The sequence below is a fragment of the Amphiura filiformis genome, chromosome 14 (assembly GCF_039555335.1).
Source record: "Amphiura filiformis chromosome 14, Afil_fr2py, whole genome shotgun sequence".
NCBI lineage: Eukaryota > Metazoa > Echinodermata > Ophiuroidea > Amphilepidida > Amphiuridae > Amphiura > Amphiura filiformis.
This window is the reverse complement of record NC_092641.1, coordinates 6,079,828-6,097,871: the sequence shown is the minus strand read 5'-3', so window position 1 is coordinate 6,097,871 and position 18,044 is coordinate 6,079,828. Positions and strand designations below refer to the sequence as shown.

At 36.0% G+C, this 18,044-nt stretch overlaps 2 protein-coding genes across 2 annotated transcripts in view; one reads left to right on the top strand and one right to left on the bottom strand.

Moving 5' to 3' along the window:
- Positions 1-18,044, bottom strand: part of LOC140169142 (tetratricopeptide repeat protein 12-like) — a 48,507-nt gene that overhangs the window by 14,953 nt on the left and 15,510 nt on the right. Inside the window, exons 6-9 of the mRNA XM_072192400.1 lie at positions 6,064-6,252; positions 5,082-5,151; positions 3,288-3,385; positions 1,653-1,821 (exon numbers count right to left, since the gene is read on the bottom strand). Coding sequence (XP_072048501.1) covers positions 1,653-1,821; positions 3,288-3,385; positions 5,082-5,151; positions 6,064-6,252 — 526 coding nt within the window. The remainder of the gene's footprint in view (positions 1-1,652; positions 1,822-3,287; positions 3,386-5,081; positions 5,152-6,063; positions 6,253-18,044) is intronic.
- On the top strand, positions 11,669-17,874 carry LOC140170463 (uncharacterized). Its single transcript, XM_072193825.1, has 2 exons — positions 11,669-11,953; positions 15,751-17,874. Exons 1-2 carry the CDS (start codon positions 11,669-11,671, stop codon positions 17,443-17,445), a joined length of 1,980 nt encoding a protein of 659 aa, XP_072049926.1. The 3' UTR covers positions 17,446-17,874.

Genomic DNA, 18,044 nt, shown 5'->3' with positions numbered 1-18,044 from the left:
GTTATGGTACTTGAGAACTTGGCATGCTCGAGAGCTTCGAAAATGTATTTTGGGTCAACCTGGGAGAAGGCCTACTCTTGATGATCCTGAATTTCTTGATTACACCAAATTTTTTTTTCAGTTGTTTCAGAAAACTACCAAATGTGTAAGCTTATTTAATTTGTAACTTTATGTATAATTTGCTTTCAGATGCTGCTGAAAAAGGATCCAAATGCGGCAGGAATAGCAATCATCAATGGCAACTCATCAAGAAGAAAATGCTGTACCAGTCTTGAATGCAAAATGAGGAGTTCAGAATTCAGATTTTACAAAGAAGAATGTGAAAAAAGAACCTTGCTAATTTTGACTCGGACTGTTAAAGATCATGCAGATCTGGATCATGCACATAAAACTTAACTTTAAAGACCATTTTTCTGATTCATGATTTCAAATGGATCCGTCAAAACTTCGCATTGTGGCGACTAATTATGTGTCGTACTAATTATTGTTTAGAATACATGAGTGGCAAACTTAAGACTATTTTTCTCACTATTGGCTCCCAAAAAAGTCAGATTGCTCTTTCCGACCGATCAACAACTTTATGTGAAATAATTTGTATTACATGTGTTTGTTTTTACATACCGTATTTGAGAGGTAGTCGGGTAAATAATAGTATATCAATAAATATTGGGCGTAAAGCATCCAATTCTGTCATTATTATGTTTTCATTATCAATATTTTCAGTGACTTTTGGTTTTCATTGGGCAACTGGGACAAAACTTTAAAGCTTAATGGAAAATTAAGCCCTTCCGTGCCCCTCACCTTTGTGGTGCAGCCATGTGATCATATTCTGGCATACTTTTGACATAACCAAGAACTATGTCAAATATGTATCAAATTTATTTTGACACAAATTTGACATATCAAAAGTATGTCAAATATGATCCTGTTTGACACAATTTCGCACAAATCTGAATATTTGGTGGCATTTTTTTGCCCTCAAGTGGGATTTCCAATAACATTTGGCACTGACTGGAAGCTGTGCATGCACCTGGGCAACAGGGTAGAAAAGGATTCCAGGCCTGAGCTGGCTCACCTCGACGGCAGCTCCACCACTGCATTCACATCAGTGTGTCAAATATGATCACGATTTGATACAATTTTAACATAACCAAGTACTATGTCAAATATGTATCAAATATATTTTGACACATATTTGACATATCAAAAGTATGTCAAATATGATCCTGTTTGACATAATTTTGACACAAAATAATATTTGACATGATTTTGACACAAATGTGATTTGACACACTTTTGACATAGAACTATGTCAAAATATGTCAAATTTTTGATACAAATTTGACATATGTCAAATTTATGTCAAATTTGTGTCAAATAAATGTCCCAATTCTTATCGTTTTTGTTTGACATGATTTTGACATACGTCAAAATTGTGTCAAATTTCGGTCAGGGATATGGCACTGAGTTTTCTTTGGTTTACATATCATAATGTTCAAGTTCAAGATATTGGAAATAATCCTTCAGTTACATAAAAAAACCTATGTGTTACTGGTGCAAACATGTGCTACAGATTGCTGACTACTGCCCTTAGTCAAAGCATATTGACCAACAACTAATTCAGCAGAATTATTTTATATAGCTTTGATTACCTGATATTATCAAATTGTGATACCATAGCAGCTCTCCCAACAGCATTCTGCGATATCAACAGCATCAGTCGTATGCAGCTTATCTGGACAGTAGTGGGAGCATTCCCTAACACAGTCAGGAGGGCATCAGGGAAACCATGGATACGCACCATACACTTGTTATTCTCATCTGAAACAAAGACATAAGAAAATGAAATTTTATACATGTTTAATTAGAGAATAAAGGTACGTATTGGTTTTAGCCACTGGAGTGCATCTATCGTCTCATATAACACGGGCAACATCATTATTTTAAGTCAATTTTGCCTCGTTGTTTTACGCCAAAAATAAAGATGTTGCCCGTGTTATATGAGACGATAGATGCACGACAGCGGCTAAAAACAATACCTTTATTCTCATTCTTTTAACACTTCAATTCAAATAGAATTTCAAGTTCAAATTCAAGTATTACCAATTTTAATCAAATTAAATCCTACATTTTACAAGGAATTACCTAGGGCTTAAAATCGATCAGTCCTGTTGTTGCTTTGCGCCTCCGATTGGTTCAAATAGCGAGTACTGGCGATCGCGTTGACGCCTTTTACAGCGCTGACCGTGTGATATCGTGTCATATCACACGGGTAAGAGCCAATAAGATTGCAGGAACGTTCTCAAGTGTTTAAGAATTATAATTATAATTTATTGTTTACAGAAAGAACTTTCTATCAATGTGAAGTGCAGTGTTGGAAATAATTATGCTGTGTTCAAAAAAGTTCAATTTCATAACTTCATTTCTGTAAATAACATTTTAATTATATCTCTATGATTAAATATTGCAGTGTCATCTATGACCTACCAATGAGGGCTGACTTATATTAACACCTTTTGAGATTTTTGTAGATGACCTCAAAACCAAAACAAGATATGCATGTTGTACTTGCAGCACAGGATGGAAGTTAACACAATAGAAACTTCACAAAAGGTGAAAATCTGCAAGCCCTTGTTCTTAGGTATATATAGCATTCTTAAACACTTGAGAAAGTCCCTACAATCTTATTGGTTCTTAGCCGTGTGATATGACATGATATAACACGGTTCAGCACATGTGCGTCGACGCAATACTTGTATTCATTATGTGAACCAATCGGAGGTGCATAGCAACAACAAGACTGACCGATTCTAAGCCCTAGGTAATTCCTTAGGATTTCATTTCATTAAAATTTGGATCACTTGATATTTTTATTTGAAATGAAGTTTTTACGAATAAGAATAAATTTTGTTTTTAGCTGCTTTGGTGCATTATTACATGAACTTGGAAGGAAATGATTTGAACATATCCAAATGCAATGTAATAGAGTGCTAACAAGTTCAACACATTCCCATATCAAGTTAGTGTTTTAAAACAAGAATAACGGTGCAGCCGGTCACTGTGCGAGAGGTCAAGCTTTCATCAGACATGGCTGTGACTTCATCACATCCTCATATGATTTTGTCAAAATGCCAATTAGCTACTGGTCTGTAAGTTAAAATAATGTTACTTATGAATTCTCTTGAATTAGCAAACAGCCACACAGGGATCAGAGCTAGACGACAGCATATCAATGATTTAACAATTGCATGCCATTTGGTGAATCTTTACAGTACTATGTCACTTACCATTATCTCTAATGACATTTTGTAATGTCTCTAGGCAGGTACACACAAGATCAATTGTGTCCTCAGCACAGCCTGGTATTAGCACTCTCTTGAAACACCTAATAGAATCAACAAAGACAAACAGATTTTGAATACAAAATCACTTTCCTTTTTCTTTTCAAATATTAAGAGGTTCGAAAAAAATTGTCCAGGCGCAGGATTTGAACAAGTTCCTTATTGATCGGAGAAGCTATCTTACCCTTCCCAGAAGCTTCTGCAACATAATGTATCACTCATTACAGCAAATGACACGTCTATACTTTGCACTTTGTTTTCATTTTGAGAATAGACTAGCTAAACATAGGTCGATAGTCACGAAATACACAGATTTTGCCAGATCTGGATGCAAGAGCTTTGGCAGCCAGCCATGTAGGGAGTGTTTTACACACCCAAATTTGTAAATACACACCCAGTTTTTGCCCACATGGCCTATTACTTTGTACACAAATCTTAAATTTACACACCCAGTTTTTTGAATTTACACACCCAAACCTTCAAATCCTGCCTAAGACCCTGTCTGGATGTGTTCTGTTCATTGAGGTACTTTATGCCACTATCAACCCATGTTGCACTATAGGCAGCAAATAAGTACACAAATTTCAGATGAAACAAATGCATTGTGGGAAGTGTAAAACATCTTCTCTACTTCTTGATTGTGCAACCATCTTGCCATTTTGAAACTAGACAATTTTTTTTTTTTAATATTTATTAAACTCTTTGTGAACTGTTCTCACTATAAGCCCAAATAGACTTGACAAACTTCAAAATGCAGCTGGTAAAATCATACTGGGGCTCCCACGCATATATCCCACCGAAGTACTTCTGAACGACCTGAAAAATAAACTGGATTGCCGCCGTAATTTCTATCAAAATATAATGGTGTACAAAAGTCTTTGTAACCTACTCCCATCTCCCCTGTGCAATATATTCCACACAGTTGCTTCTAGTCATAACCAGCTGACTAGAGCAGGGTCACAAGGTAATCTGGTCATCCCACCTATAGTAAGAATTCCAATTGAATGAATGCAGCTTTCAACAGCTGTACTCGATCCAACCGCAATCGTCTATCACATATTTCAAACTACAACGCGAACGCAACGTTGGCATGGTTGGCTTCACTTCCGTGTTACTTATGCACAGTCGCACACGCTGGCGTACAATCACGCAGTGTACGCAAACAAATTGTCACGCTATTTAAAGCTGCGTTCATTCAATTGGATTTCCCACTATAGTAAGAGCGAGTCGGCTAAGCGAAAATTTACATCCAGAGGCATGGTCTCTTTTAATTCATTGCCAACCCAGGTTAAAGTTCCATTACCTCCTACACTAGGCCGTTTCAAAGCGATGTGCAATTTAATTATTTAGGTTGTTGCATGATGGTTGGCTGCAGTGCGGACTCTGTCTACGGGCTGTCTTAAAAGCCTGCTGACATTGCCGCACTGCAGCCGGCCAGCACAGATGCGCTTCCTTGGTGTGTTCATATATGATGTATTTGTTAAATCCATGATATGTAATTCTTTTGTATGTATTTCATTTGTTTTTTGATGTATTTTGTTTGACCCCTGGGCCAGACTGGAAATCAGTGTGGACCACTGAGTTTGTTCCCCAGGCAAAATAAGATCTAATAAAATAAAATATACAATTAGAAAGTTTGAAAAATTAGACAAGCAAAATCTTCTGCAGAGGAGTTTGGAAATCAAAATGGAAGAGCCTAATGTGCATTGTGAATCTAATTTCACAACAAATCTAACTCACCCAGTGATGGCAGCGTTGTCAGTAAAGAGCTTGAATCCACCATGTGTTCTGAACAGTGTACGAGATGTATCTGAAATAGAACAAAATGTAAAATTGGCAAGAATATGTGTGTGACCCCTCTAGGGTTCACAGCTACAAAGTTGCATTTTTAAGGTATTCATTAAGGGATCTCGAATGAGCGTTTTGAGCGTTTCGACAGTATTTTTTGTGGGACATGAGAGCTCATCAGACATATCGAATTGCATTCTGAATACGAAGAATGTCTTTCTGATATCAAATAATTTTCATTTTTTGAAATTCACGATATAATACAAGTTTTATGACAAATTATAAAAATTTGATATTTTTCACATTTTTGATATATAACAGTCCTCGAAGTATATTTTATAAATGTAGCTGGGAGGAAAAGTCGACGATCAATTGAAAATTTTGACCTTTCATATTGAAGATATGGATTTTGTTCCCAAAAAGACCTAGTTTTTTTTGGTGTTTTGGGAAAAAAAATCCATATCTTCAACACGAAAGATCAAAATTTCCAATTGATCGTCGGCTTTTCATCCCATCTACATACACTTTAAGTATAAATCATCAGATTTATAAAGTTTACTTCGAGTACTGTTAGATATCAAAAATATCAATTTTTAATCATTTGCCATAAAATGTGTATTACATTGCGAATTTCAAAAAATCTAAATTATTTGATATCAGAAGGATTCTTCGTATTCAGAATGCAATTCGATATGTCTGATGTGCTCCAATTTCCCACAATAAATATTGTCCAAACGTTCATACCCCATCCGTTAAGGTATTTAAAAAAGTTGTCAACCATGGATGTCCCCGGTTGGAAGGTGTCCTCTGGATGTCCCCGGTTAGAAGGTGTCCCCAAGTTGATTGTCCCAGAAGTTGGTGATTACAAGCATACAGTGGGTGATTACATACATACTGCGCATTTATAAAGTCAAAGAGTTAACTTGACACTCACCATCCTTAATCATAGTTCCAAGTATCTTCATTCCTCCATCATAATAAATAACTGGCTGGTCCCCTGTGTTGAGTTTATCTAGCACCTGTACTACACTGCTAGCCTGCACATCTCCAGATTGGAACACCTGGGCCGCATGAGACTCCGCCTGTGCAGCTACTCGGGCTTGGTTTGCATTAGATATATATTCTGTATAAAGGGGAAAGGACACCAATCACTGGTAAAAGAGATATAAACTGACATAATATTTTCTCTGTGCAAAGATATACAGCTACTGTCAGTAGATAGCAAATACCTCTCAGTGCTGTCTTCAGTAGATAGCAAATACCTCTCAGTGCTGTCTTCAGTAGATAGCAAATACCTCTCAGTGCTGTCTTCAGTAGATAAATACAATTTTAATTACCTGTTAATTCTATAATGAAAATCTTACATAAAAACATTAAAAAGTTCAGGCCTTGCCGTCTAGATTTCAAAGGCGAGTGGTCAATCGCTCGCTACCTTGATGCCAGGCGAGCTAGAAGAGTAATCGAATCACTCGTTAGTGGTCGAATCACTCACTAGCGGTCGAATCACTCGCTAGTAGTTGAATCACTCTCTAGGTCTGAAAGAGCAATCAGTATGACACACTTACGCACTGCTGACACGCTCTCTTTCAGAAATCAAGACTAATTTATTACGATAAATTGAATACATTGGAAGTGCTAAAACTTGAATGTAATTTAGATTCAATTTGGGTGATTCACAGCGAGCGATATTTATTGTCTATGGTGAGTGGAAATCGCTCGCTAGAAATTGAGTTTGGCGAGCGGTGGCGAGCGGTGGCGAGCGAGAGCGATCGCTCGCCTAAAACGGCAAGGCCTGAAGTTAACACCTAGGTTTCATTATCATTGAGGTATAGGACTTTTTATTTTTTTGGACAAGAGCAGGTAGGTCAACTACTTGATTATATTTCTACATGTTCATACTACAGATTTAACATTTAATATGGAATATTTTTCGCAAAATTCCAAGACTGGTTTGGACGGAGTCTGTATAGACAGCACGGGCTAAATATTAATTGGGGTGTGTCGGGGGGATGGTGTAAAATAATTGTTTGATAGAAAATGTGTTTTCCATATGTTTACATTTTGGTGCTCATAATGTAGCGAATTTGCCTAAAATGGCGGATTTAGGGAGGCTGAATTTGAGCTTTGTGGGGGACACAATTTAAGACTTTATGTAACATGGTTCTGTTATTATCAAATTTATAGAGGTTTGGGGTGATATTTCTTAAACTTGTCAGCAACTGGCGTTCATCACAGCTGAAATAGGCTTACAATGTACCAAATTTTTGAACAGGGGAGGAGCTTAAAATGGGGCTCGTAGAAGCTGTACATACCGGACCGATACTCAGAAAGTTTGAATGGCCCCCTGGGGTCAAATGGTATAAACTTTCGGTACAAAAACAACTGTGTGGCTTCCTGGTTGTCCAATGAACTCACACTGTTTCTTTGTGTACAGTAAGTTTATAACATTTGGTCCCAGGGGACCATTCAAACTTTCTGAGTGCGTATCACTTTTAAGAGCCATATTTTTTAAAGCTCCTCCGACTTTAAAAACTGGTAGATCACAGGTGAATTTTAGTTCTGACGAACACTTATTGGTATTCAGGTTCAGTAAAATCGCTTCAAACCTCAATGAATTTGATAATATCAGAATAATGTTGCTCAAAATCATTTTTACCCCCACAAAAATAAAATTTTTGGGTACGGTATTCAATTCTTTTGGATTGAGACTTTTTATAATAACTACCGGTACAAGTAGTAGGTGTAGGTGTGCACAGTACAGTGCTATCTTCAGTAGAGAGCAATTAAGTATATAATCTACTCTCTTCAGTATATTTTAGGTGTGCACAGTACAGTGCTATCTTCAGTAGATAGCAAGTATAAGGTATCCCATAAAAAGTTAACATGTAGAAATTCTGTGATGGTGCAACAAGACAATGTCAATTTTTCAAATATTATTTATCCTTCTTGTAATTGTTTGTGAAGTTTCAACTCTGTATCTTAAAAGCAACTTAACTTATGAGCATTGGGTATAAAGAGTGTACAGGGCAGTAGGCCTACTATCTTCAGTAGATAGCAAGTATATGTACTATCCTCTCTTCAGTATATTTTAGGTGTGTACAGTGCAGCGCTATCTTCAGTAGATAGCAAGTATATACTCTACTCTCTTCAGTATATTTTAGGTGTGTACAGTGCAGCGCTATCTTCAGTAGATAGCAAGTATATACTCTACTCTCTTCAGTATATTTTAGGTGTGTACAGTGCAGCGCTATCTTCAGTAGATAGCAAGTATTTTAATACTATCATCAGTAGATAGCTAGTAGATATATGTGTGTATCGGTATTATCGTCAGTAGATAGCAAGTGTGTATAGATCTTCAGTAGATTAGGTTATATTTATCAGTAGAGAGCAAGTGTCTTCAGTCGACTGACAGCAATTGTTTAAGTACCACCTTTAAGGTAGGAGCATCGGATAATAGGCCCATGCAGGAAAATAGCCACTATATCAAATCAGAATTATGTATCCATATCAAATATATAACTAATTTAAGATAAGTCTTTACTTCACTTATTTTTAATGTTTCATGAAAATTTAAACATTTCTTATGTTTTTCTTTATTTTTTGAAAATTCCCTAATTTTTTCTACAAATAATTATTGCTAGCCTAGAGGGAATGTGATATGGTTTCCATAGTTTGTGGGGTGGTTAATAAGGCTAATATCTAAATTCTCTCGCCAGATTTTTTTGATAAAGTGTTTATTTTTTGAGAAAAATCATTTTTTCTACTTTTAAATTAGGGAAATCTAGAAACACCCATAACTTAAAATAGAAACACTTTATTGAAAAAAGCTGGCGAGAAAAGTTTCTAAATTTAATAACCTTTCATTTGACACCTTGTTTGTTAAAATTGGCCCTATGGTTAGCTCAGACAATAATTATGAAATTGGGTCATTCAGTGTTTCTAGATTAAATCAAGAAAATTTGAGCAAGTACTAACATTACCTTCAAATATCCCCTTTATTACTGGCCAATATATAGGAAAAAAGTCGCTAACATTATTTAGTAACATTTTTGTAATAAAAAGATCCAAAAAGCAGTTCTATAAAGGGAATAGAAAGGAGAAAAAATAATATTTAAACATAGTATCCATTTTCAAACTTTAACCAATTTGAGTGAACGAGGCTTAGTGTCAAAACCACTTTATGTACAAAGTCAATGGGGTTTCCTAATGATTAAAAATGGCATAACTCAAAAAGCGCTTTGTTGGCAAAAATTAAAATTTGGCAGGCAAGTTTTTCTCACCCAACTACACATCCTGTATCATTTTAAACCAAATCTGTGCATGACACCGTAGCCGATGTTTCTACCTTATATGCATGTAGCAAATTGTGCATTAGTTAGAGAATAAGTACTTGCAGCAGACTGAACATGAAAATTGGGATCAATCCCAATGGGCTATTCATGTTCAAATCCATACACCCCTGTGCAAGATATTAAACCTTTATCTTCTACACAGGGAGCGCGAGTTTCACATGGGGTTACCTGAATGGGCGACTCCACTTGAATCTACACCTGTGTGGGACATTAAAGTAAATCTTAAAGTACAATATAACCGTGATCCCACGACTTACTGAACTAGACTCACAGTAAAACTTGTTAAGAATTGTTTCTTGGTTGACTGCATAATTATATATTTACACAGTCATAAACAATTTTTGACACAGTCATCGTCATGTGACATAATAATCGACTTCAGACAGACTGTCTGAAGAAGTTTTGTGGTACTTTATTGTTAACTATCCATGCCTTCCCATCATGCAATGCTGAAATTGTTCTAAATCACATTTATGGAACCTGGGCAGTGCTGTACGGTGCAAAAACTGATTGAGGAGCCAATGGCTCCTAACTTTATAAATTTAGGCGCCCAAATTTTGCTCCCAGATAAAAAATCTGAGGTGCCAACTGAACAGCCACGTGTGTTGAATGTTCATAGCTGCTGTACTCTGATCTACATATTCCCATTGAACGCTACATACTTCATACGCAGCATGTACAGTATAGGCCTTTATGTTTTCCAGGAAGTCCCCATTGAGACATCATGATAAATGCATATTCATAGCATACATTCGTACTCTTGAATGCTACATTACATGTACATACATGTTTTGTTTTTGGCGATTAAAAGCTTCAGCAGTTGGTCGCCATTGGCGCCAGGGATTGAATATTTAGTCGCCATCAACAAAAATCTAGTCGCCAATGCGCCTAAAATGGTCGCACCGTACAGCACTGACCTGGGGTCAATTTCACTAAACTTTTAACCATTCGTAACTCAAGTAATCGTTCGTACCAGGCAAGAGAATAGATTTCCATGAGAAAAATGTAAAATATGACAAAAATTTTATAAAACAGGCTTAAAAATAAATAAAAATATGGAAATTTGAATGACAAAAAGGTAGGAATTCCTGCTTGGGCAGGAGAACACCCAATATTAGGCGTAACTTTATGAAGGGTCCCTAAATCCATATTACTTACGACTGGGGTACCATTCGTAAGTTTAGTAAAATGGAACTTATGACTCGTTGTAAGTTAAATTCAAGACTTACATTACAAAGTTTAGGCAATAGAATCGAATTAGTTTGATCTTTCGATGAACCATCTATGCTTGGTCGATTCCTATTAGTTATGAAATAAATTGATAGACTATTGTTAATTGTGATAACATGTGAATCGTAGTATGTATTGATATTGACCAATAAAAATTCTGATTAATTAATAGTTCATTAATAACAAGTATCGAAGCAGCATCAACGATTGATCTAAATATCGAACAAATTTGGTTCTGATGCCTTAGTGAAATGGACCCCAGGCTTGTGTTATAAATAGAATAGTAACTGTTCATAGAACATCAACATCAATCAGTGTTTGAAATAAGCTCTTGTCCTTTTGTCCAAAAATCACTGCGGACAACTATTATGAGTATGTACTTGTCCGATAGACAACCAGATATTTTAACTCCAAAATGATAAATCGTGATTAATAAAAAATAATAAAATAAAACTGGGCATAAATTGTTAACTTGGTCATGTTTATATTATTGTCTTTTATATCATCGAGGCAGTTCTACAAATCACTGCTAGCACATCGCATGCTGTGATGCCTACTTGTACAGCTTTTAATTAACCATTTCCCTGAGTTAATCCAACGGCGTAGCGTGGGTCATCATATTGGGGGCACCGACCATGATAGGCGGGCACCAGGTCTGATTGGGAGGGACAAGCAATGTTTGGGCAATTTTCCTCATTATTACGGAGCTGATATCAATTATACATTGCAATCATTTATATCACCATACCCTAAAGAGCATTTTACTTTTAAAACCATGACATTTGATATTATGGGCTGGTTTACAGAGGAACTAAAATGATGCATTATGGGTAGGCATCATTCTTTGATGTTATTGTTTACCATGCAAAAAGTCCTTTCACCCGATCTGTACTTTAGCAGTGTATTCAGTTATATGTGTCAAATATATCTTCAGTAACATATAACTTCAGTTACAACATGGCTGAAGCCAGGCCCGCTTCCCTAGCATCAACAATAGGGAGAGACTTGCTTGAGTGTGTGATCTGTTCAGACCCTTTCAAAGATCCAAGAGCATTGCCATGTCTCCATCCATTCTGCTGTGAGTGTTTAGAAGGTTGGGCTAAATTCTGCAGTGATGATAATAGTATTGTGAGTTGTTCTCTCTGCAAAAAGATATACCGGATTCCAGAAGAAGGAATGAAAGGTTTTCCTGCCCATTTTCTTGTGACTAATTTGCAAGACACTGTGCATGAAGCAAAGCAGGTAGGTACCATGTAGTGTGTATTTCAACCAGTAATCTGAACCATTTGAACAGCTCTGATGTAATTTATTTTCTTTCAGGATACATACATGTATACATACAAGAGTCAATATAATCATCTTCAGCAGGCTGCAAGATCGATGACGTCCTATAAACGTAACTGATTTCGTTTAGGGGGGAGGGGGTAAAAATACTCGATTACGTTTGTACAAAAACATTGGTCTGAAAAAATGTGTCATTATTATTATTATGTCAAAATTTTCAACATTTTATTATTACGTTTCTGGCAGGGAGGGAGGGGTCGGCTGAGAAACGAAACCAGTTACGTTTAAAGGACATCATCGATCTTTTGGTTTGTTCCCTAAACTAGACAGATGATGATCAACTAACCTCTGGACTGATTGATTCCATCCAAGTTCAGTGTAATAATTCCATGGGTTAAGTCTGGATCAGAATCCTATCAATAATATGTCACTATACTCGGTTTCATTGAAGAACTGCAGTACCTTGCTTAAATTTACGCGAGCACCCTGTTAATGAGCGACATGCGGAACTTTGTTTGCGCCAACCAACGTTTTGATGCATAATCGACCAATCAGATTACCGCGTCTGTTATAATGATTGTCAGACAATTGAATCAGCCAATCAGAACCTCGCCTCCATGTTTATGCTGTGCATATGCTCTCAAAATGTAAACAAGTGCCGTTCTTCTTTGACAGAAACTGTAAGGACTATAAAACGTGCAGATACTACTCCCTATTCCAGAAAAATACAGCAGTTAATGTGTTTGGATTTTTAAAAAAATTAAACATAGATAAATCATAATCCTTTAGTTTAGTTCTAACTAGCAATGAAATACAAATTTTATATTTGGTAAATTTTTGGAAGGGCTAAAAACATGCATTTTAAAGCTGTTTTTGATATGCTATGATGATCAAGCCCAATTGTACAAAGATTAATTTCAAGTTATGCATTCTAATTTTTGAAAACAAGATTTTCGAATCCATTTCACAACCAATTATCTAAAATAACATAAAATACTAAAATTTAATATGAGGTAACTAACTCTTGGCCAATACTTAAGATGATGAATACATAGACAAGTCTTAAAATTTTTTTTTAACTACAAATGTAAGAAATGTCCTCTCCAGACGCCATGCATTTTCCCATTGAAGCTTTAGTGATGAATTTAACAATGTTATTGATGATCCCACGCTCTGATATTTTGGAATTGAATTTTGTAAATCATGAAGTTCTAAAAATCATTGTCTTTTTATGAATTTAAGGAGTCCTAATTTTGACCCTCTGTGAGACTGTAAGTGTACAATGTGAAATAGCCCACTAAGGTTATGCATTCTATTTTTTGGAAAACACATTTTCTTATATCTTTTATATTTGATCAAAATTAACATAAAAAATTAAATTTATTGGCAAACTCATAGCCTATACTCCAAATTTTGAATGCTTAGGCTTGTGCCAAGTCTTTGAATTTTGTGACTGGAATTGTTAAGAAAATAGCATGTTTTTGGCACATTTGCCCTCAAATTGCAACTATTAAATGTTTACTTTCATTGCCAGTTAGAACTAACTAAAAGGATTAGGATTCAGCTATGTTTCATTTGGCAAAAAATTAGAGCTGTATTTCCCTGGAATCTCATAAACTTTTTCTGATCGTTGTAAATATCATATCTGTCTCAGTGTTTTTAAATGTCTTGGGGCTGGTACCCCCCCCCCCCACCCTGTGCAATATTTTTACCAAGTGTATTGATGCTTATAGTAATTAAATACTCTCAGATCAACAACCTCTGGGAATCTGGTTATAAATAAGATGCGCACTAAGACTGGCAAGAGAACTTTCCTGTTCAGGGGGGCTGTAAGCTAAGGGCTGGAATGATCTTCCCTGAAACATCCCCTCCCTGTCAATGCAAATGTCTTCAAGAACATATCGCTCATTCTACAAAATCCGGTGCCAATCCACTAAAAAAATTGAAAAAATAAAAGTTGTTCAAAAAGACCTGCTTTTTGTGTTTTTTAAAAGTAAATGTATCACTACTTTCAGATGTAAAAAATTGCCAACACCACTTGCATATTTCTCTTTCAGGAAGTCATGCTGTTTTTTAACACTAAAACTCAATGTAATGTGAGCTACGTTACCGACTATAAAATGGGCTGGTTTTACTCAATCCAAGGTCATAAAAAGCAAATTAAAGATCACTTGAGTGAAATGTAAAACAGATTTCACCATTTCATAGAAGTTTTGAAGATGCTTAAATGAGTGTGTAACGTAGCTCAGAGTAACGTAGTCCACTGGTTTTTAATGTTTTTAATGTGATTTGCGAACGTTAGAACGTTATGTCGGTTAATTCTAATATAAATGGGGTTCGACCACTGGTAGCTTTCACATATTATTAGGAAGTACATGTAATACAAGTGCATACTATAGAATCCTGGTAACGTAGCTCACCAATCTTAACATGGTCGGTCGAAATTTCAATGTTTACAACATTTCTATGCCAAAAATGCTACAGCATCACGATTTTTACTGTGATTTTAAAAACCTATGAGTGTTTCCTTTCAAAAACCACAAATTACATTGACCTCTGTTTTACTTCTTTCCTCTGTTTAGCTCACAGCGTTTTGGTGGAAAGTGCAATTTATTTTAGAATTACACAAAGACATTTTAATCACTAAAAATAATGTTGATAAACAATATGATGGTGCGTTATCTAATTAAAAACAACAAATATGTAAAGAAATCGCATTTATTCAAAGAAAATATTCAGGGTTAGATGTGACACTTGAGCTGTGGAAACGCATTTTAGCGATTTTGAGCCTTTGCAAGGGTTAATCAGGCTGAAGAAAGCATTTAAAGTATGGAAAACTATATATGTCCGTATAGATCTCGTTGAGTTCTACCAGAAAAACAACATATTTGATGCCCTAAATGCTCGACAAAGTTTTTGTGGACCAAAGAATGGAAAAAAGGCTATTGGCACCGGATTTTGTAGAATGAGCGATATACTAACGTGCAATAATATCTCTTTTATACAGCATATTGTAAATGTAATAATCATATGTTATTTTAATTTCTTGTAGCTAGTATGTGTATAATTTATATATGGTATTAACTTTATGACTTTTAAATAAATAAATAAGTAAATAAATAAATAAATAAATAAATAAATAAATAAATAAATAAATAAATAAATAAATAAATAAATAAATAAATAAAAAATAAAAATAAATAAATAAATAAATAAATAAATAAATAAATAAATAAATAAATAAATAAATAAATAAATAAATAAATAAATAAATAAATAAATAATAAAAAATAAATAAATAAACAAATAAATAAACAAATAAATAAGAGACTAGTAACATTTACCAGAAATATTTACTATAATAACATTGATATTATATTTTCTTTTATTATCCCACTCCTACTATAACCTCTCCTGTCTTCTACTAATCTCTCTCCTTGTTCCTCTTTTTCATATTTTTCATCTTTTCTCTTTCTTTCTCTTCCTCTTCTTCTGTTTCTGCTTCTTCATCCTCTCGTACCTTTTTCTTTTTTTCTGTCTCTGATTCTGCTTTTCTTCCACTTCATCTCCTTTGCCTCCTCCTGTTTCTTCGGCTTCTGATTGTTTCTCCCTCTCTTCCTTATACATGATTCTGCTTCATCATTCATTCTTCCTCCTTCTTTAATCTTTACTTCTGCCCCTGATTCTACTTCTTCCTCTTCTTTCTTCTTCTCTTGCTTCTTTTTTCCATCTTCCTCTTCTTCTTTGTATCACAGAGGAAAGCAAATACTCCCTACTGTGAAAACCATGACCAGGAGAAGAGGTACTTCTGTGAGAATTGTGCCTGTACTGCCTGCTCAGATTGTGGTGTCCTTGATCCCGCTCATAGTGGCCATTCATTCATCCGCCTTAAGGAAGCATCAAGACGTCTGAGCAATTCCTTGGAAAACCTCGCTAGAAGAATGGGAAATATAGAAGAGCGGTACACAGCTTCAATCCAACAAATACAGCAGGTAAAGCAGAATCTTGGCAGAGCTACAGATGAACAGCTACAGGCTATAGAGGAAGCAAAGAATGAATTCATGCAACAAGTGGACAATCTAGTTGAAGCTTACCAACAAGATGTGTATCGCAAGAAAGAGGAAAATACAAAAGTAATTAAACAGATAGAGGAAAAGCTCCAGGTTCATCTAACCAGCCTAAGAAATTTAAATGAACAAGCAAGCAATGTGATCGAGTCTGGCTCTGATTCTGATATTATCTTGTGTTACCCATCATTGTCATCATCACTACAACAACTTGATGAATCTCAGCCTGCTGCAGTCGATAGCAAACTTGGTCTACTTGGTCAGGTCGAACTAGAGCAACATCAACCTAATTCAGTTGATTTGCCTACATTGGATCAGTTGCTGTGTGATAAGCTACATATCCCTGCTGCACCTACCCACATAACCAGCCACTTATTGACAAGACCAGCAGCAGCCGCAACCAAACATTTGCCATCGTTGACAGAATCACAATATATACCTTCCGTACCATCAAATCCGGTAAAGTCATATTCAGCAGCGCCTCATGTCAATGCAGCCACATCATCAAGACAGGGTCATGTTAAATCTCCTAGTAAGCCTAAAGCATCTCAAGGTCCAAGTTTCAGCTTATTTTCAAAGTTCCCATCTCTGCCTGGCTTCAAGTCCAGCACTGGTAAAAGGTGGAAAGAATGTGGCCAATTCAAAACTGCCCCACACATCCAGTGTCCAACAGGTATTGCCATTCATCCTAATGGGGATATAGCTATAACCAGCAGCTCTGAACCTGTGACGGTGTTCTCAAGGAATGGTGATTTCAAACATGTCATTGAAGGCCCTCCCTGTTTCATTCAAGATATTGCCATTACTCCAACTAACCAATACATCATACCTGGTAAGAATGAATTTCACATATATGACAGTCAATGTGTCCTAGTCAATACTATTCCCACTTATGATATCAACAATGAGCCATCCTTCCCTAGCTCAGTTACCGTAGATTCCGCAGGTAGAATCATAGTAGCACTATGTCAGAAGACAGTGTCCATTCATCACCCTAATGGGACTCTGATATCCAACTTTGCAACACCTTTATCTCCATGCTTTGTAACCTGTACACCAGATGATAAACTTATCATATCATTTGAAGACAACGGCCTGCAAGTAATGGATCAATCAGGTCAAAACGCTAGCATCATTCTACCCCCTCCTGGAATTCAATCATGGATACCAGAGTATGTGTTCTGTAGTAAACAAGGGGAACTGTTTGTAGGCAACTGGGGTAATCCTAAGGCGGTGTATAGATATATCTCTATTGATGGTGAATACAGGAACGTACCCTGTATTAGGATGGAAAAACAGCCATGGGGTATTGCTTTGTCTGCAGATGGAAAACAACTATTTGTGGTTGATTGGAGGTCAAATCTTGTCAGAGTATTTCAATAAGAATTTTGATTACCAGTGGCGTAGATTTCTTTTTGACATTGGGGGGATGGGGTTGAAAAAAATTCTTGAAGTTTTGTGAATCCAGCACCCTTTGGCAACAAATTTTATGGTGCAAATGCGCGCCAAGCGCGTGAAATTTTTTTGCCATATATAGTATGCGTTGTTAGTGCCAACTTTGCAGCCAGGCTGCAAAGTAAGGATTCTGAAGGGCACCCATTTCAAGGCAATTTTGAAAGGGCACATCTATTTTACAAGGCAATTACATGTTAAAGAATAGCAGCAATTAATAGGGCATCAAGGCAACTGGTAGGGGCACCGAATGCAATTGCCTTCAGTGCCTTCGGTTATTTTACAGTCTGTTTGCAAGATTAAGGCAGCACACGCTCATCAAAGGTTTACTACAAAATATTATATCTGACTGTTCATTGTTCAATGATTGTTCAATGATTGTTCAATGATTGTTCAATGATTGTTCAATCATTGTTCAATGATTGTTCAATCATTGTTCAATGATTGTTCAATGATAGTGTGTTTTATTGTAGTGCATGTAGCATCCTCAACACAGTGATGTTAGTGCATGCTCCAGTGAGTATGCATTA

Bases quoted from the DNA above. Each gene is read 5' to 3' on its own strand.
- LOC140170463 (XM_072193825.1), top strand. From the start codon at position 11,669: ATGGCTGAAGCCAGGCCCGCTTCCCTAGCATCAACAATAGGGAGAGAC. The intron at 11,954-15,750 runs GTAGGTACCATG...TTTGTATCACAG, and splicing joins CTGTGCATGAAGCAAAGCAG to AGGAAAGCAAATACTCCCTA.